Source organism: Meriones unguiculatus, chromosome 3 (assembly GCF_030254825.1).
Source record: "Meriones unguiculatus strain TT.TT164.6M chromosome 3, Bangor_MerUng_6.1, whole genome shotgun sequence".
Lineage (NCBI taxonomy): Eukaryota > Metazoa > Chordata > Mammalia > Rodentia > Muridae > Meriones > Meriones unguiculatus.
In genome coordinates, this window is record NC_083351.1 from 67,399,085 (window position 1) to 67,419,688 (window position 20,604).

Genomic DNA, 20,604 nt, shown 5'->3' on the forward strand with positions numbered 1-20,604 from the left:
CATCCGTCTTTCTTTTGGCCCTTCCCTAGAATTTTGCACAGAAACACAAAGCGTGGGCTCCGCAGTATTTCTCATGTTGTGAGGCTCTGGGGGGCCTGGGCAGGAGGCACCAAGAAATGATCACAGCATTACTTTACTGCGGGGAAAAGTAATGGAACTATAGCTGCCACTGACACAGCAAGAGAAGGGGAATAAAGGAATGTTTGGGAGAAAAGTGTACAAAAGCTATGCAATGAATTAAACCTCCTGACCTGTGAAAACTGAAGTGTCTTTATGTACACACGAAATTGCACCTGACTCCTATTTCTTCATTTCTTCAAAATCACGGGATGTTTGCGTTGAAAAGGACCTTGAAGGGTTTCAGCACAAACTGTCTTTCAGTCAGGTAGGGACATGAAGGAGCCAGCATGAGAGCCCAGCTCGCCAGCCTTCCAGTCAGGCATGGTGACCCCTGGGTGGTGCTCTGTGTGTGTGTGTGTGTGTGTGTGTGTGTGTGTGTGTGTGTGTGTGTTTGTGTGGTATGTGCCCGCTCACCTGCTAACCTGTCAGGCTCTTCCACTGGCTTTATGAGCAGGCACTCTGGGCTTTTGAACCCAGTGACTGGAACAAACTCCACTCTTACTGAACACTGCTTCTGCCCTCGCTGCCCTCACTGCCCTGCCCTAGCTTCACCCCTGAAGACCCCACCACCTGTCAGCCAGTAGCAGGCTAGATCTTCTGCTGATCAAACTGCCTTCAGACACCCTCCAGGAGGGCCCAGGGTAAGAACCCTGGGCAGAGAGAGTCACTGGAACCAGAGAGAGGAAAAGCTGGAAAGGAATAAGAAGCCGAAATCCAGAGTTCCATAGAGACTACACAAAGCTTTAGACAGGTATACACAAGCCCACACACCACACACATGCAACCCACACATGTGAACAAACCATGGTCCAAATACACACATAGCACAATGCAGCATGTACATATGCAATATGCAACAGGTACACAAATCACACATGCTTGTGCACAAGCCACACATCACATAATAGTAAAGCACATGAATTCATGCCCCACTCTACCACACCTACACATACTGCATACAATAAACATGCTATTCGACACACATGCAACACATACCACACGCTTACACACCACAGATGTTACCATAGAACATTACGCATTCACTAAATACATACATAACATGTAATGCTATATACCCGCACATACACACACTGCACATGTAATAAATGATACACACCACACCTCAAACATACTATGTGCCTTCCCCACATATGACTCATTCATTCCATGTATACTTACACAACACACATGGACACTACACACACATATATATGATACATTCAAAGCAAATCCTGCATATGCACTAGCTAAGTATCACACGCACTCACGCACGCACACACACAATCTTATACTCTATCAGTGGCTCTCAGTGAACACTGATTTTGCTCTTTGATGGCAGGGGAGGCAATTGTCACTAGGGACTGGAGGTTCAGAGCTTGCTAAGCATTGGGCGATACTGGCATCAGGTCCTACAGGAAAATAAATTACTTCAGTATGCACTGTACCCAGATTCAGCAACCATGCCGAACACATCGACCTGGCATGTCAGTTCCATTCTCACACACAAGCACAGGCAAACACATAGCATCTCATCAACATCTCTAGCTCCACTGTGTGTGACCCCAAGTGGCAGCCATTAATGTTTTCACTCCCCTCTGCCACGGCTTAGAGTTGGAGGCGGGGTTAAGCCCAAAGCAAGAATAACCAGGTACATTGAGCTACTCCTGTGCAGCATCATGGCCAGTTCTAGACTTTAGGTTGATCCTCCTTGTCTGCTGACCATCAGAGGGGGAGCTACTGACTGACTGACTGACTGACTGACAGCTGGCAAGCTTGGTGTCAGAAGTCTTCTCAGATTTGTTGTCAGGGAAATAGGTTTACAAAGAGTGATATTACAAGCATCTCAACTTGTGGCCAATGCCTGTGACAAGGTGGGAGCACCCCTGACTCTAACACAGATAGCATGAGGGCATCCCTTGGCTCTCTCTGTGCTACCAAACCAGACCAGTTCTTCTCTCGTAAGTGGGCAATATTGCCCAGTGGTGGCATGGGAATAAAGCAATGCCATCGTCAGAACTGGCAGTTTAGGAGGCATAAAGGGACATAACTGTCAACTGTGAGACAGGAGGTGAATTGTGGGGGTACCTTATCAGCCCTTGGGTAGAGACTTGAGTAAACAGCCTCACCCTGTCTCAAGAACATGATGTAGGGTGCAAAGACAGAGAATTTGATGTTCACATTTCTGACCCCCAAGCCACCCCATATGTACCCTACATATTTTGATGCTGTTATTAGTGTTCTATCTGTAGCACTACCCATCCAACCAGAGGGCCAGGTGAAGGAAGCCAAGAAAGAAAAGGGAAAAGTGTTAGAAAACTACTTCTTCCTTCTGTCTTCCTGTTGTCACGCTCCCAAGCATTCAAGCCTTGCTAACGTTATCCACTTTCCTACTAGTGTCTAAACCGGGGTCTTTTCCTGGAGCCGAAGAGAACAGAGAAGGTGGAGTTGGTCAGCAGCAGACAAACACTTGGCTTAATGGGCACAAAGGTCCTGGGTTCAAGGTTTGGATTCTAGCCTTCCCCCCACCCAGCTCGAACTCACTGACCCCTAGGTGGGTGGGGAAGGCAGCTAATCGAAGTGCATTGTTTGCTCAGGGCTGTATGGCCTGGCCTTAGGCCCAAGAGCAGGAACTCCGTAGCTTTTCATTTGAAGGTGGCCTTTCCATACCCCACCCACAGAGATACCTCACTTTTGCTTCCAAGAACCTCCTCCCTACACATGCTTGAGCATGCTCATAGACACAAGCCCACACAACACATACAACAACCCCACCAAGCAAACACATACATCATACAATACCACACAAACCAGACAAACACCACATGCCCTTATTACATGCATATTAAGGATAAACCCTACACACACATTTCATGTGCCAAGCACATTACATTAAAAACACAATCACATGCATATATCACTCATCAAGCATATGACACCAACAAACACAATATATAATTGCATATACTACATACACATTCACTATACATCCCATATAGTATCATAGTCAACATGAAGCTTGCACACAAAAGGACCACAGACAGATCAAACGCACACACAAAATATACATACCTCATGTCAAACACATCACACATGTACCACACACAAACTGAGCACACTGACCACAGAGCACAGGCATACCACACACACACACACACACACGCATGCATGCATACATAGCACTTGCTCATAAGCCACTCATTGTAACACACACATTCATGCCTCCCTTGTTGAGACTCCCTGGTCTTTGAACCAGACATAGGGGAAAAAACAAGCTGAAACTGGAGAGTGACACACAGACACCTGCGACTTTAGACAGCCAGCTGCCTTCCCAGATAATTGGGCCCCTGGGAGGCAGCAGAATTTTGAATAAGACAGAGCTTCTTTGGCTTCTTCCACATACGGAAGGTAAACCATACAAGCCCCTGAATGGCCCCTGGTGAGACCCAATGCTTTGACAAAGGATGCCTGTGACCATGTCTGTGCAAGTCTTATCTTCGCAGAGATCATTTTGCCTATTAGAGTGGTATGCATGGTGAAGCCGAATAAAGGGCGACTGTAGATTCAGGGGTGAGTTTGAGCTTCTCTTGTCACCTCTGGAACCTTGAGAACTCACACTAGCACTTGGAACCTCAGTTTTCTCCATGGCAAAATATGCCTCCTAGATTCCCCATGAGTTTGTGTGGACAAACTTAGTTATAGGGTCTAGTGCTGGTGGCAATGACCCAATGTCTCAATGGGAAAGTTGCCAGATAAAACAGTCTAGAGCATATAAAAAGTATTTATATTTACACCCCAAATCAAATTTATTTCAGCATTCTTACACCTTTTCTTTCCAGACAAGGTCTCACTGTGTAGCACAGGCTGGCCCTAACTTTCCATTTTCTGCCCCTACCTGTGCAGTGCTGAGATTACAGGTAGGTGCAACTGGGCCCGACCTGTGTCTTATCTGGTAACTCACCCACCCTCAAAACAGAATCTTCCTCGGGTGGATTTTATACCTTGAATCACTAGCTTGAGGATGGATTTTACATCTTTCAGCGGTGGTGATGGAGACAATCCACAGCAAAGAATGTTCATCAGAGACTGTTTCCTGGGCTTTCAAGACCTGAAATAGGTACGTGTACTACCAGATGGTCCTTTATGGAAACCAGTTGCCAACTCAAAGTGTGTGACAGAGAACTAAGAACCTCTGCCATTTACATACCTGTTCAGGGCCAGACAAGACAGTTAACCCCAAGAGTCAAGAAAATATGAAGCCCCTGGACTTCAGTAGAGACAAGCAGAAGTTCCTTCAACCCGCAAAAACCCTTTTCTTGCTCTCCTCCTCTTTACTGCCAAGAGTGCCTCAGGTGAGCCTGACCTGTCCAAGACTTTCTAGAAAAAGGTCACTGAGTATCCCAAAGTCCAGGGGCCAGCTCTTTAATCTCTTTGAAGGCCTACGAGCAGGGGGAGAGTTCCAGGGTGGAGAGAGCTGCAGCTGACGCATGGCCTTAGGAGGCAGGACTTTGGGGCCTGTCTCTTTAAATCTCAGGTAATTTGGGAGGAGGGAGGGAGTGCCCGCACAGCTCCTGCTCACTCCCAACAGGAGCTCCAGATATACAAGCCAAGCAGATTCTCAGCTCTGCCAAGTGGAACAAAGCAGGAGCCCTCTTCAGACGTAGGGGTAGCCACGGGAAGTCTCATCAGCAAAACAGGAGAAATAGGAAACAGGAGACGGGACCTCTACAGAGAGAGGGCAGGCCGGCTCTTGGGGGTGCCAATGTGGCCCCAAGGCCGAGCCCAGTTGGGGTCTGGCATCAGCCTCAGCCCCCCAAAGAACCAGCCTTCCACCCCATGGGGTGGTCACTGCCCACGGAGAAGGGGTTGATACTCTGCCTATGGAACAAGTTCTGCAGATGGTTCCACAGACGAGAGCCCTGGGCTCAGAGCCGAGACGAGCAGAACCTGCTGCAGCAGAAGAGGTAAGTTTGCCATCTGCTCTGCTCCTTCTACCTAGCAGCAGGGCTTACAGCCCACCCTCAGCTTGTTTGAGTCTTCTCTTGGCACCCGGGCTGGACAGTCAGAGACCGGCTCCTTGTTAGCATTTTCTTCTGAGTCTTGGCCTGTGAGGCTAGCTGGCCAGGATGTCAGGTGGGAGGTTACCTGGGCACAGATGTTAGCTCTCTTTAAGGTCCCATTCATTTCTGCAGGGCTCTCTGTAAGTACCTCCCCAGTAGCCAGGCACCTTCTGGCCCTTGTGAACCCTCTACCCAAAAGGTGACAGTGGCAGGGTAGTGTCTTAGGTATCTGTATGCCATGCCCGTACAGCAGTTGATGGCAGAAACACATTTTATATATAAGCATACATATGGGAATAGAATAAATGGGAGAATAACTGAATGAATGAAGCAGTAATAAAATATGACAAAAATGTGAACATATGATTCATTCCTGTGCATTTGTCTCAGGCACTAGAGGAATTTAATGAACCAACAATGCAGCCTGGAGTGTCTTCCTTCTGTGGGTGGATTTGCATGGACCCCTGGCCTCCATGCCAGAGACGCTCACCATGCTGCCTTTCAGGCTAGGGAGTCTGGGAAAGAATCTGGAGTTTAAACCCTTACGGAGTCTCAGATTTTGTTTCCAATCGCTGGAAACTTCCCTATACTCACTTGATATATACTCCTTCATCACTGGATAGCCACTCCTGCCTCAGCCTCTTCAAGTTGGCTTTGGGAGCAGAAGAATAGGTAATCCACTGGATCTTGAGCTCAACCTTTGAGTAGTCTCCTCTCTGACATTGCAAGTGGTATTCCCCACCCATTTGGTTATGTGCTAAAAGAAAATCTTGCTTTTGGGGGCTTTCCTCAGGCTATACAGAGACAGGCAGCATGTGCACCCACAGAGGAAAGGCTGAAGTTTTTGTCTCCATCTCTGAATGCAGGGCTTGTCTTAGCCTTGCCTAAAGGCTACCTGTGATTTCCTATTATTTGGATTAAGCATTCTCTGCTGGAATGTGCCCCTTCTTGGATTTGTGGCTTTCCTGTCTCCCACCCCAGCCACCCACCTCTCTCCCCCCAGGCCTGGGAGAGTGGGGGCCAGGGCACATGTCTGGTTGATGACATCTTAGGGCAACAGAATGGCATTGTTGTTAGAGAATAAGTCCTCATTGGCCTCCTCTTCCCACTCTCAGGACCCTGTCGCTGGGGGCATCAGACAGAGACTGCAGAAAGGTCATGGGTTTTGAAAGGGGTAGGTAAGATTCCTATATCTTCCATGCAGGAAGAACACAGTAAAGGGCTTGGCCTGAAGAGGCAGCCTGGCTAATCATGTCATTTGCATGCATCTACTTGGCATCAATTTCTTCCTACCATCTGATGGGTTTCCTCTACAGTGTTGGGCTAGGAAGGCTTAATGCCAAGCAGAGGACTCACCACTCCATTTTTCTGATTGTCACATCTCTTTCCATTATTTCTCAACCCTCTTCTTCCCAGACATTCGGGGCCCACAGTAGTGTCCCTCTTTGGATAGTTCTTCCAAAAAGAAGATGAGCTTTCCTAGGAGTCTCTTGGTCTGCGAGATCAGCTATACACAGGGAAGACCTGCTGGAAATTAGACAAGCTGAGGCTGGGCTCTTAAATAAGCACTATGAACTGTGAAAGAATCGCATTCTCTATAGGCACTGTCACCATAAAGCTTATCTGATACACAGGCTTTGTAGGGTGAGCGATTCTGCCATCTCCATAAGAACAAGTTAGAGCTTAGGAGAGGGCCCCACAGTGGAATTATGAGATAGGACCAGGTAGGATTTCATGGAGTAGAGGACAGTCTCACCAGAAGGCAAAGCTTTTGAGAACTCTGTAAGATGGGCAGAGGTGAGTCAGTCTTGCTTTGAGCATTACACTTCTCTTGGGTCTTAATCATGCAGTCCCTCAGTTTGAATCCATATTAGCCGAATTCTCAACTCTTTCCCATTTCCTCAAAACTATTTTTTTTTCTGGCTCAAAATTTCCCATTTCTGTATATCCAATGCATTAAACATCAATTGAGCATAACACATATTCCATTAGGTTTGTGGGAAATTAACCTGATATAGGTCTTTCTTCTCAAGGAGCTCGTGTTCTGATGGCCAAAATGTACCAATGTGCATGTTGTACTTGCAGATCTTCCGATTAAATCAACCTCAGAGAGAAAATACTAAGACAGCAAAACTATATTGTTGCTTATGTGTGCTACACATTAGGTTCATGGTAGTTGTATCCCTATTGAACATGTTCAGCATTCTTTCTTTGTCATCATTCTTAAACAATACAGCACAATAGCAACTTATATAGCATTAGTGTCCCATTAGGCATCCTAGGTTACCTGGAGATAAGTTAAAGTACGCAGGAGGAAGCGAGGGCTGTGGTGCATGCCTATACTCTCAGCACTGAGGAAACTGATAAGCTGAAGGTTAGCCTGTTTATCACAGTGACATCTTGTCTCTCAAAACCCAGAAGTTAGTAAATAAGATGAACATTGTGGCTTTCTCTGGTAACCTCAGCACTTGGGAGGCTGAGGCAGAAGGATTGCCCTGAGTTTAACACGGACTACACAGTGAGTTCCAGACCAGTCTGGGCCACAGAACAACATGGCACACTTTAAGATATGACTTAAATTATATAAACTCGATTATATAAACAATATATGAATATTGTATCGTTCTGCAGAGGGGACGTGAGCTTGTATGGACTTTGGTACAGAGAGGAATGTTCTAGAATCACTGTCTTACAGATTCTGGAAGAGTAACTGTACCGAGGTTAAAGGTGAGCACGGTGAAGGTCACGAGAAGGTTCAAACAAGTGTTGAGGAAAGAGAGAAGGAAACTGTCCTATCTGGTATCTGATTTCTGCTCCTGTGGGGTGTGCTGAGAGCTTCACAGAAGCTGCCCAACCTGATTCCCACCCCTACTGTGCTGGCATTCTCAGTCCCTGGGAGGACAGGGAGTCATGCTGAACTTTTAAGTTGGGTTACATAGATATAAGCCTGTCTAAATAATATATGTGAGTTGATGTTTCTGTGCAAGCTGAGCTTTGACACTCTTCTGTAGACCTCAGTTCTTGTCTTGACAAGTACACACATACACCACATACACACACACACACACACACACACTCACACAGACACATACCACACCACACCACACCACACCACACCACACCACACCACACCACACCACACCACACATGTTTGTGTACCTGCATAAAGGAGTTGTGGCAGTTAAGAAACAGCTTGGTTCCAAGCCTTGAAATAGCCACAATCTCCAGATTTTGACTTCCTTATCTCATCGTCAGGAGTCTCAGCTGGAGGGAGGTGGCTCATGAGTGCCCAGTGTATGCCATGTTACCACACATGACTGCTCTTTCTCATCTGTGGTCATTGCTCTGGGCCTGACCTCCACCTCCCAAGAAAAATCAGGAAGAGCCATAAAAACTAGAAGAACCACATAATTTAGTACTAAGTGCCCAGGGCTATGTTCTTGGTAAGCAAGTCAGCCTTTTAACCCTGTGTGTTCTTCTGGAAACTATTTAACATTGTTGCCTCAGTTTCCTTTTTTTTTTTTTTTTTTTTGAAAAAACGAGAGAATTACTCAGCTGGTGTTGTATGGCTATGGAAAGCAAAAGTGATGTTGCTTTGAAAATGGAAAGGCATATTGAACCATGGGATTATGACAAAAAATAGTATTAAAAATCTAACTACAGAAGAACCCACAGGACTATGAACCTCCTCCTAATAGAAATGAGTCCAATCAGAATAAAAACTCATGCTCTTGGCAACCCCATGGTGTTACCACTCACATCTGCCAGCCCCGACAGTCACCTGCGATGGTATTTGTAGAGACATTCACATGGATCCCCAGAGACCCCTACTTCTAGCCCTAATTAACACAAAGAGCAGGGACAAACTACTGACAAGGCCCTTGTCTCAGTTCAGACTCTGACCTGGTTGGACGAATCACTTAAGAGTACTCACCCTGGGGCTCCATCTGTTACATGAACAGATTAGACTCCATTTCTGCACAACTTCTACTCTTCTGATTTGAACATTTCTTGAAATTCGCTGGGTTCTGTCTTATTTTCCAGAATAAACAGCAGAACATGACTCATGTGCATGGCATACATAGACTTATATGTGCATAAGAACCAGAATCAGAGGGTTGGGGAAGCGGAAGTCATGGAGGCAGAAAGCCAAGGCCTCTCACTTGGAGGCACAGGGTTGGGCTTGAGAAAGAGAACACTAATTTATGTTACCCCAAACAAAAACAAAAACATGCTAGGTTTTATAACAAGAACCCCATTATTGAGTTTTTTTGTATTTTTTTAAGCCATCATGGAACCATACTGCTCAATTTTACACTCAATTGCCAAGTAAACAAAATATTGAAAAACCTGGAAGTTTTTATAAATTCTATTGCTTTTTGTTACTCTGTCACTACTGTTTAAATGATTCCACCTTTTTGTGTCTTTCTCATCTTAATTATGAGGAAATGTTTTGTATGTTACTAGAAAATATTATGTAAGTGGAATTTCTCTTCATGTGAAGAATATTTTTTCTTTTCTAAATTAGGGTTTCTCTACCTGGCATGGTTAACATGTTGGGCAGGACATTATTTGTCGATGGCATGTTCAGCATTTTCTCCTTCCTTTTTCCCCTGTCCTTTAGTAGTTCTCTAATCTTCTACGACGGGGTGCTGTTGGAGAATCTACAAGATTTTTTTGGTGTTCCTAGTTTTTGCTTTTGTTTTGAGTCCAGGGATTGTGAGGCAAGTTTGAAGGTCTGTCTCTTTACTATTAAGAAGTTAGGGCTTTCTCTGCTATCACCTTGTGGCCCTATGTAGTTACTGCAAGTGATAAAGAAGTCTGGGACACTCTCCCTGATCCTTCCCCCTTCATTTTGTTGGAATCTGGAGTTTGCAACCAGAGGAGGTCATTTGTAACAAACATTGTTGAGTTGTATTACAAGCTGTTTCTTTACAAGGGTGTGGTCTGACTAAGTTGCCAGATACAGAATACTTCTTTCAATTTGACTTTCAGATGAATAATGGATAGGTTATTACTGTAGGCATATCCCAAAATATTGCATATGATATATTTATAAAATTGTAGGGAGGTAATTATGAATGGATATGATCACAATACCTTGTATAAATGCATGATATTTTCAAAGAATACATAAAATAGTATTGAAATAGTTGTATAACTAAGGTTCGATTTTAATTGAGTATCCTGTAACTGTACTCAGTGTATCTAGCAGTCTTTGGTCTTTCATAGGCCTACTAGGATAGCAACAGACGAAAGAGAAAGGATTACATAGGGAATAAAGGCTTGTGAGGGGCGTATGCCAGCTTCAGGGATGTGTCATGAACAGAAGTAAATTTTGCTCTTCTCAAGTGTAGAGGAAGAAATGTATTCTATTTACAACACAAGGCACAAGATGTTGTAATAAAAGTAAGACCAAAGGAAAGAGTAAACAACATTCTAGGGGTGGTGGCGGCGGCAGCAGTGGTGGCGTGTGTGTATGCATGTTTGAGGAAGCTTTGTCTCCCCTACATTCTAGTGCAGACTCTAAGATATCTATGTAAGAGAGCTTTGGGCAAATGACTGGAGTGATGGTGGTGGTAAGGTGTATAGAAAACTTGATTCTTCGCAGCAGTGTTTTCAAACCAAACACTGTTTCTTATTTAGATTCTGTTTATTTAGAGTTGGCTCAGGGGTGGTAGATAAAGGAAATAAAGGGGACAGGGAGCTATAAAACCACCCTGGCACCATCGCCAATTCATTCATTCTGCAACCATCACAGCAAGCACCCACAGCACACTAGGCAATTTTGCTGGGCACAGAAGCGCAGAATGCACAATGGACAATCACTGAGTTGGGGGAAGTGGATTCAGGAAGAAGCAGCCCTGTGGGCACATGCCCAGGGAGAACGGTGTGCTCTGTGGGGCTGAGGCGTGTGGTGAGACTCGAATGCCAGGTGTAAGGAGTGAGGGGGAGGATCAGAGAATGGAAAAATAGTTGCACAAAGACCGTGAAGGGCCTCTGTGTTCCTTATCCTTGGGCATTGAAAGACCTGTTGGCTTTTCGTAAGCTGTGACTATATCACCATTTAGAAAGACTATCTTGCCCGAATTAAAAAATGATGGACTAGGGGTAAGTAGGGTACATGGAAATGAAGAGAATTTCTTCTTACTCCTAGACCAGAGAATAAAGATGTGAATTAATGAGCTTTGGTAGCAACAAAAGCGAAAGAACTACATGGAGACAGAACCTTAAATAATTGATTAAACCTGGTTGCTGCCTGTCTGCCTACAAGGGAGCTGAGGGTTATGGCCAGGGCAAATAGAAGTCACTTTTTTCTCCTTATCATTTTTTCCAGCTCCAGATTTGTAGTAAGCTTCTTGCCACTGCCAGCACTTCAAGATGGAAGCTCTTATCGAGACCATTTTTTTATGTCACATAACTGGCCATCTAGGATAAATATAATTACATATACTCCCATGGAAAGACCAAATTGCTTTAAGCTGAAAGAAAAATTCAATAAAATCAGAGCTACGTGTCATAGTTGGAGTAAGACTGCAGAGCTGGTTTGCAGAGCCAGGGAACATAATTTTGCCCCAAACAGATAATGAATAAAGATAAAAATCAGATAATAAATAAAGAAATGTTAGAGACTAGGATTTGAGTGGAGACTCTGAATTCAAAATTGGATGCCCCCAAGAAGAAATGGAAGGTGAAAATGAGAATATTCAGGTCCACATGAAATTCAAAAAATTAATTCTCTAAATTCAATTTTTTACTCGCCCTCTTCTGTCATTATTGGCCACCATTTATATCATCACAGGTACTAATGGATGGAAACAAAGTAGCACCTAAGACCCCACAGAAAGGGTCTGAGAATGACTGATGACTCTACTTCCTAAGCTTTAAAGCATGTTCTTTAAAGACAGGGATTCCAAGGCTTGCCTTGGATTTTTACTTCAGCAATTTCACATGCATGAACCACTCAATAACTCATAACTCTTGGCTTGAGTAATGCTTCCTGAACTTTCATTTGCACAAGAAACCATCGGTACTCTTCCTAAACTGCAGATCTGGACATTTCAAGTCAAATGGACCTAGATTAGGTCCAAAATCTAAAACCTGAGAGTTGAAATTTCTTATTAATCTGACCATCCTTAGGATTTCTGATTTAAGATGCTGACCATCCTTAGGATTTCTGATTTAAGAAAGAAAAATGTAGAAATTAAGATATGAGAAAAGAGAAGGTGAGTAAGAATGACCACTGTCCCTTTCTCGCAATGACAATTGCTGTGTTTAGATTGACCTAAAGATACTGCCAGAGAAAAGAGGTAAGTGGAGGAATCCAATGTTCCACACTGAAGGTCAAACAGCAAGGCCCCTTGTAATAGATAAAAAATACATTAGGCTCTACAAGTTGACTTCCTTCACAAATATAAGGGAACTCTTTATACTTCTAGTACGTAGAAAACAAAGCTTACCATGCAGGGCAATCTCAGGGTACTTCTGAGTTCCAAATTGGATCACTCCAGGTTTGAGAAGGTTATGGAGTGAATGTATGCTTGATCAAAACTCATCCTCTCTTGTTCTGATATGAACAGATGCTATATTTGTAATCTCAGCACCAGGGGACAGGAAACTAGTCAAGGCATTGTCTTACATAAGCTAAATGGACAAAGTCAGTTTAGATGAACCAAGTAAATGGGAGAAGAGACTTGGTGACCTTTGCACAGTAACAGACCCACCTGGCTGGGTCAGGAATCTTGCCATCCATTTCTGTTGCGACACACACATCTGAGGGAAACCTTCACAACTTGTTCTGCAACTGGGTATGTTCACTGTTACTACCTTTCTTGTCCTGTTTCCTGGTAGGATCTGGGAGTCGCCTCTTCTTCTAGCTGCCAAAGAAAATGATGTCCAGGCTCTGAACAAGCTGCTCAAATTTGAAGGATGTGAGGTGCACCAGAGAGGTACGGAGCAGAGGCCTAGCAATGGTCTGTGGATCAGTCCTCCAATCTACAGACCATCCTAAGAGAGTCCAAGACCTAGAGTTTGTTTTTTCTCTATTGACTGCCACCAAAGACTTATGTCTTCCTTCCCTCTCTATATACCAGGAGCCATGGGGGAAACTGCACTGCACATAGCAGCCCTCTATGACAACCTGGAGGCTGCCATCGTGCTGATGGAGGCTGCCCCAGAGCTGGTCTTTGAGCCCATGACCTCTGAGCTCTATGAAGGTGAGGCCCTAGGATGGATGGTAATCTGTGTTTCCCAGCGATCTCAGGCGGATAACCTGGCAAGCAAGAAAAGTTATCTGAAAACCCACACACTTTATTATTACTCCACAAGCATTCCTTTTTCTAGTTCCTGATTACAAGGCATTTCGCATGGTACCTGACCTTCCAGAGGTCTAGACAAGGTACAGAGTTAGATGGAGGGAACAGAAGGGCCTACTGGGCACCTTTAATAACCACAAGGTCGGGGCTTAACTCAGAGGTTAAGAACACTGCTTGCTCTTCCAGAGGTCCCGAGTTCAATTCCCAGCAACCACAGGGTGGCTCACAGCCATCTATAAGGAAATCTTGTGCCCTCTTCTGGTGTGAAGGTGTACATGCAGGCAGAACACTGTGTGTGTGTGTGTGTGTGTGTGTGTGTGTGTGTATGTATGTGTGTGTATATATATATATATATATATATATATATATATATATAAATCTTTAAAAAAGAAAAAAAAACACAAAGCCTCTGTTATCCCTCTAAGGAAACTATGGGGACACATTGGAGGGATTCCTTCAGGGTTAAGAGAACAGATACACGTGTAACTCAGAGTTCTCTCAGGTCAGACTGCACTGCACATCGCAGCAATAAACCAGAATGTGAACCTGGTCCGCGCCCTGCTTGCCCGAGGGGCCAGTGTCTCTGCCCGAGCTACAGGTTCAGTCTTCCACTACAGCCCTCACAACCTCATTTACTACGGTAAGAGCCAGGGCCAGAGGTGGACAGTGGGGCAGTGGCTAAGGAGAGGATGCTAAAGAGTACCCTCTCCTTGGTTATATCTTCTGGGAAGCTAGGAGAGCAGTGCTCGTGAGACTTTAGAGCCAGAGGCCTGTTTCCTCCAAAGCCCTTTATATGATGTCCTTTCCTGAGTCTTCTGTTGGCCAAGTGATCCCAAGACACAGCTGAGATACGGGAGGAGGAAGCAGTTGAGGGCCTGGAGGGCAATTATCCCTCTCATCTCATCTTCCTGTCTCCTATCACATATCTCTTTGTGCCCACAGGAGAGCACCCTTTGTCCTTTGCTGCCTGTGTTGGCAGTGAGGAGATTGTTAGGATGCTCATTGAGCATGGAGCTGACATCAGGGCCCAGGACTCCCTGGGTAAGAGCTGGGATAAAAGGGAGTTCTGGATGTTGTGTGTGTGAGAGAGGGGGTAGGGTGGGGAGAGAAAACCTTAGGATAGAGGATGAAGTTGTCACCAACTCTGCTGCAATGATCACATGGCAGCCTCTGTTCTCTGCAGGAAATACAGTACTGCACATACTCATCCTTCAGCCCAACAAAACCTTTGCCTGCCAGATGTACAACCTGCTACTGTCCTATGATGGGGGAGACCACCTGAAGTCCCTGGAACTTGTAACCAACCACCAGGGACTCACCCCCTTCAAGCTGTCTGGAGTAGAAGGCAACATTGTGGTGAGGCCATTGCCCTAAAGTGCCTTTAATGAACCTTATTTTACATTGCTGAGAATCAAAAGAACCGAATACACCTATGAAGCTTAGGCCTCATTCTCAGCTCTAATTAGGGTCTGTTTTAGCCTATGTCTTTCATGTCCTTGTTTTTTGTTTATTTGTTTTTTTGTTTTTGTTTGCCTGTTTATTCTGACTGGGAACTCATATAGTTTAGACCTCATCCTGAGGTTTTCTGCAATGCTTAAGCCCACTTTTTGGAACAGTGACTTGCCAATATCCTCTATCTCCAGATTCTGGAATGACTCCTGGGGCAGGATAATTCTAGGATTCTGTATAACAGAGTTCTTTCATTTCCCAAGGCTGTGGTCTTTAAGAAAATACCAACACCTTCTCTAGTCCTTTCCTTCTGGGCTGTGCTATTCCATTTGCCTGTGAATCCTGACCATCTCCTCTCTTTTCAGATGTTCCAACACTTGATGCAGAAGCGGAAACACATCCAGTGGACATATGGGCCATTGACCTCAACTCTTTATGACCTCACTGAGATCGACTCCTCAGGAGATGATCAGTCTTTGCTGGAACTTATTGTTACTACCAAGAAGCGGGAGGTACAGTCTTCAGCGCACAGGCCTTGGTGATGGGTGACACGGTTTTGGAGATGCTGTTCTATTCCTTCTGCCACAGGCTCGCCAGATCCTGGACCAGACACCTGTGAAGGAGCTGGTGAGCCTCAAGTGGAAGAGGTATGGGAGGCCCTACTTTTGCGTGCTGGGCGCCATCTACGTGCTATACATCATCTGCTTTACCGTGTGCTGCGTCTACCGTCCCCTCAAGCCCAGGATCACTAACCGCACCAATCCCCGTGACAACACCCTCCTGCAGCAGAAGCTTCTTCAGGTGACACCTTGGTGGTGACAGATAGTACATTAGAAATCCACTTTTCACAGCATTGTTCCACTTTCCCCACCAGCATTTCACTTCTCACCTAGATCCCTGCTAAATGGGCTCAGAGTCCACTTGCACCCACAGAAACACACCTAGATTCTTACTCCTGGAGCATAATTTGAGACTAGCTGAATCTCATGGGCTAGAAAGAATCTGAAAGAGCTGGTGGCCTTTGGAGCTAGGCTATGTTAGACAGAAACAGATGATTTGCTAACATTTTTCTTCTCTAGGAGGCATATGTGACCCCCAAGGATGATCTTCGGCTGGTGGGGGAGCTGGTGAGCATCATTGGGGCTGTGATCATCCTGCTGGTGGAGGTGAGGTGTTGCTAGGATCCTAGTGGAGACTGTCTGCCCAGGGGCCCAGCCTGCATTATGCTCTACAAGTGCCTTTGTGTCTTGTTGACTTCTTTCTAGATTCCAGACATCTTCAGGCTGGGAGTCACTCGATTCTTTGGGCAGACCATCCTTGGGGGGCCATTCCATGTCATCATGTGAGTGTCTTCTTCATCTCACTCCCATACTTCATCTCACTTACCCTCCCTTCCCTTATCATTGGGTTCGCTCTGTGATGTATAACCCCAGGGTACTGGGCATGTTGAGGCTGATTCTGACAATACAAGGTCTGTGTCAGCTGTACGCTTGTTGCTTGATCCCCAGGTTGAGCCTGGCTTCTTTCTCATTATGCCTCCTTTTTCCCACCCCCAACCCCCACCATCCACAGTATCACTTATGCCTTCATGGTGCTGCTGACCATGGTGATGCGGCTCACCAATGCAGACGGGGAGGTGGTGCCCATGTCCTTTGCTCTGGTGTTGGGCTGGTGCAATGTCATGTACTTTGCCAGAGGATTCCAAATGCTGGGTCCCTTCACCATCATGATTCAGAAGGTCAGTGCCTCCCTCACGCTTCCTAGTAGAGAGCTTCAGACCAAGACTAAGTAGAAACTTTACCAGAGGGCTGGACAGTAAATATTTCAGGTGTTGTGACCCTGACATAGCTCCTATTATATGTTTCTCCTATTTTATTTATTTGAAAAAGTTTAAAATCCCCTTCAAGCTTGAAAATCACCCTTAGTTTAAGATCCTCACCAAGACAGGGCAGAGAGTTAACACGCAGCCTGTAGCTTTCCACCCATCTTGGTGTGTGGAGCCATCAGACATTTGGCAGGTGGGTAACTGCTCTGAAGGCATGGTGTTCACTGCCTCCTCCTCCTCTCCATAGATGATTTTTGGTGACTTGATGCGATTCTGCTGGCTGATGGCTGTAGTAATCCTGGGATTTGCTTCAGGTAAAACACCAGGATGGAAGCCATGGGAGGAAAGGGTTGGGAGGAGCTTAGAGGGTATAGAATTCTTCAGGAGGAACTTGGAGGGAGGCAAGAGATTAGAGGAGACCATGAAATGTCTAAAGATGGGGTGTTGCTCAGAAGTAAGGGACAGTAGTGTCAAGGTTGGAAGATTAGGAGCATGAGTCTTATAGAAAATAGTAGAGCATAATAATTTAAAATGTATCATTTTTGAGCTGATCAAAAACAACAATAGACCTGCTAAAGTGGATAGGGGAAACCTAGGGGGCCTCAACCATACACAAAGAACTACAGGCAACTAGGAAATGCTGAGAGAAGGAGAGATAGCCATCCCCAAGAAAGAGCATACCAATTTGTTATCCAATACCAAATGATCAGCCCTGATAACATACATACAAGTAACATTATAAGACTAAGCTGGTCAAATTTACGTATTTAGGAAATATATCAACAATTAATGAAAAAGAGGCCATGAGTTTGATAAGAGCAATAAGGGTTATATGGGAAGGTTTGGAAGGAGGAAAGAGAAGGGGGAAATAATGTAATTTTATTGTCATCTCAGAAAATAAGAGGAATAATGTAAAATGTATTGTTTGGAGTTGAGAACACAATATGAGATGAAGAGAATAGGATGGAAACACACAACAAATAGCTGGTGGTGGGATATTCATGATACAGTTGCCATGGTAACTCTCACCCCTTGGGTGGAGCAGCCTTCTATATCATCTTCCAGACAGAGGACCCTGATGAGCTGGGCCATTTCTATGACTACCCCATGGCACTGTTCAGCACCTTTGAACTCTTTCTCACCATCATTGATGGCCCTGCCAACTATGACGTGGATCTGCCCTTCATGTACAGCATCACCTATGCAGCCTTTGCAATCATCGCCACACTGCTCATGCTCAACCTCCTCATTGCCATGATGGGTGACACTCATTGGAGAGTTGCCCATGAGCGGGATGAGCTCTGGAGAGCACAGGTGAGCCCTCTGGTGGATAGGAGGATTATTGCACAAATCTCCTTCCTACCCAGGAACTGGCCATACTCAGATGAAAGCAGTCCTTTGTATGTACTCCACTTATGTTTGGATAGGTTTTTGCACACGTTACAAAATAATGCAACATGCCCATGGGGATGTAATTAGCAACAGAGAGCACTTCTGGAAACTCTGGGAAGAATTCTGTTTGGTTTTCCCAACAATTACATCCTCAGTCTTTTCTAGAAATAAAGTGAACACATGGCTAAAGCTATATTTGGTCAGTTTTGCTCCCAAGTAAAAATGGAAGTATCTAGTCTTCTTGAAAACGCTAAAGACTGCAAAATTTGACCCAGAAAAAAATGGAAGTGTTATAAATAATGACATTTAAAAGAACCCATCTTTGTGGACAATGAGATGAATCAAGTCCCTATTTAAAAATATACCTGGAAAGGAATTTATCTCACCAAAAATAATTTAAGCAAAATAAAAATGGAACGATAAAACCCTGGAAAGCATTTAACTGTGATATGTGGAAATGGAGTAAAATCCCAAGCCAGATAAGGAGGGTTTACTGAAAAAAATATGTTGAAAATATATTGATATTAGGTTTCCATGTAGAATGCTTATATTTTGAAATCACTTTATGCATGCAGGGTCAAAACATTCTGAGACCTGTAAAACCCCTTTATGCTTTTCATGCTCTTGCCTGTATCTTGGATCAAGGTCTTTTCCAAGGAGAACCTCTTACATCCACTAGTATCTTTTTTTTTTTCAATGCAGTTTATTCAGAACCTTGAACAATCATCGGACCCTGGGGAAAGCCAGCCCACCGCTTAAATAGCCTCTGGGTAGCCAACCCCAGCGTGCCACGTGGACAATGCAGATAGGTCCACATACATGGAAGCAAGCCAGATCCTTAGCCTTAGCCAAATGTGGAGTTGTTTGCATCCACTAGTATCTTACCTGGTTTTGACATGGCTTTCAAGTCATAGGATAACAAATTGTGAGGCTCAAGTCTCATCCACTAACTCCCACAGAAGCGGCTCTGTCATGTTCATACTGACATCTTGGTTTGGGCTCTTGCTTCCATTTCCAAAAGGCCATAAGCTCCTGAGTGTCTTTGTTACTAAGTTGTCTTCCCTCTGTCTGGCTTCCCCTCCTCTCCCTGCCCTTCTCAGTCTACACCCAACCTCCTCTCTGACTTCCCTTCCTGTCCCTAAATAAAGGTTGTGGCCACCACTGTGATGCTAGAACGGAAGCTGCCTCGCTGCCTCTGGCCTCGCTCTGGGATATGTGGGCGCGAGTATGGTCTTGGGGACCGCTGGTTCCTGAGGTAAGTGACGTGGCCCATTGGTAGTATTCCCTAAGAAATCACTTTGGATGGGGGGGCTCTTGCTTCTAGATGCTCTATGGTGGTCTGTATGCTTCCTAGAGGTCTGTATGCCTCATTGTCTGAAGTGTGGCTATTGAGGACAAAATTCCATTTTGAGTGTCGGTCCCTATGCATCACCACAGCAAGGCCTGCACCTCCCTGAGGCTTAACCACTGAGGGGCTGTGCTCCGTGTCTCCCACACTGGGTGCACAGAACCTTCAACACTGGTGGGGCTGGATGACAAGTGTGATCTCAGCTCTTCTTTTCAGTTCCACTGTCTCTGATCCCTCCTCCTGCTCTCTCCAGGGTGGAAGACAGGCAAGATCTCAACAGACAACGCATCCGCCGCTATGCACAAGCCTTCCAGCAACAAGATGACCTCTACTCTGAGGACTTGGAAAAAGACTCAGGAGATAAACTGGAGATGGCACGTCCCTTTGGTGCCTATCTGTCCTTTCCTACACCCTCAGTGTCTCGAAGTACCTCCCGGAGCAGCACAAACTGGGAAAGGCTTCGACAAGGGGCCCTAAGGAGGGACCGGCGGCGAGGGATAATCAACCGGGGCCTAGAAGATGGGGAGGGATGGGAGTACCAGATCTGAAGGTTGGTTCTCATCAAGCATCAGAACAGAATGAAAGAAAGCCAGTTAAAAATATAGGCATCACCCTTGAACTCCAAGGGTGATGGGGGAGGAGCATGCCAAGGAATGCAAATGGAGAATAGATGCTCCAGGTTTCCACAACTCCTTCAGCTTGGAGCAAATGGCAGAAGACTCCATAGTCCTTGTCTCAACCAAGCATTCCTTGTTCTCTTCTTGAAGCTCCACTGCACACCAGAGCACTTTAAAGGCAGGCTTGCTGTCTCGGGCACCTGTCTCCAGCCAGGTCTTCTAAGAGGGAAGGGACAGAACTCTTCCTAGTGTGCTGCAGACAACTCATGGAGAACACTGAGTTTGTGGAAGGGTGTGTGACGGAGAGAATGCAGGCATCAGTCTAAGGGTGGGGAAGCTAGGCTGAGCCTTGCCACCTTCCAATAAAGTCATTTCCTGATTCCCCACCCAGCGCCCTGCATGTTTCATTGAACGTATCCACTGGCCCATCCCATCATGCATCTCTGTCTTTCCTCCAAGGCCTCTTGACTGAGACATGGAC

At 45.3% G+C, this 20,604-nt stretch overlaps 1 protein-coding gene across 1 annotated transcript; it reads left to right on the forward strand.

The window, feature by feature from the left end:
• Window positions 1-4,667: 4,667 nt before the first annotated feature.
• Trpv6 (transient receptor potential cation channel subfamily V member 6) lies at window positions 4,668-20,513 on the forward strand. Its single transcript, XM_021654140.2, has 15 exons — window positions 4,668-5,081; window positions 13,029-13,126; window positions 13,271-13,393; window positions 13,995-14,132; window positions 14,435-14,533; window positions 14,676-14,848; window positions 15,307-15,453; window positions 15,530-15,742; window positions 16,021-16,107; window positions 16,207-16,283; window positions 16,514-16,679; window positions 17,014-17,080; window positions 17,812-18,080; window positions 19,307-19,413; window positions 19,760-20,513. Exons 1-15 carry the CDS (start codon window positions 4,954-4,956, stop codon window positions 20,052-20,054), a joined length of 2,187 nt encoding a protein of 728 aa, XP_021509815.1. The 5' UTR covers window positions 4,668-4,953; the 3' UTR covers window positions 20,055-20,513.
• The last annotated feature ends 91 nt before the right edge of the window (window positions 20,514-20,604 follow it).

Excerpts from the sequence above, each read along its gene's own strand:
- Trpv6 (XM_021654140.2), top strand. The coding sequence starts at position 4,954 with ATGGGGTGGTCACTGCCCACGGAGAAGGGGTTGATACTCTGCCTATGG. Across the intron at positions 15,743-16,020 it reads TGCAGCAGAAGCTTCTTCAG|GAGGCATATGTGACCCCCAA; the intron begins GTGACACCTTGG and ends TTTCTTCTCTAG. Across the intron at positions 16,284-16,513 it reads GGGCCATTCCATGTCATCAT|TATCACTTATGCCTTCATGG; the intron begins GTGAGTGTCTTC and ends CACCATCCACAG.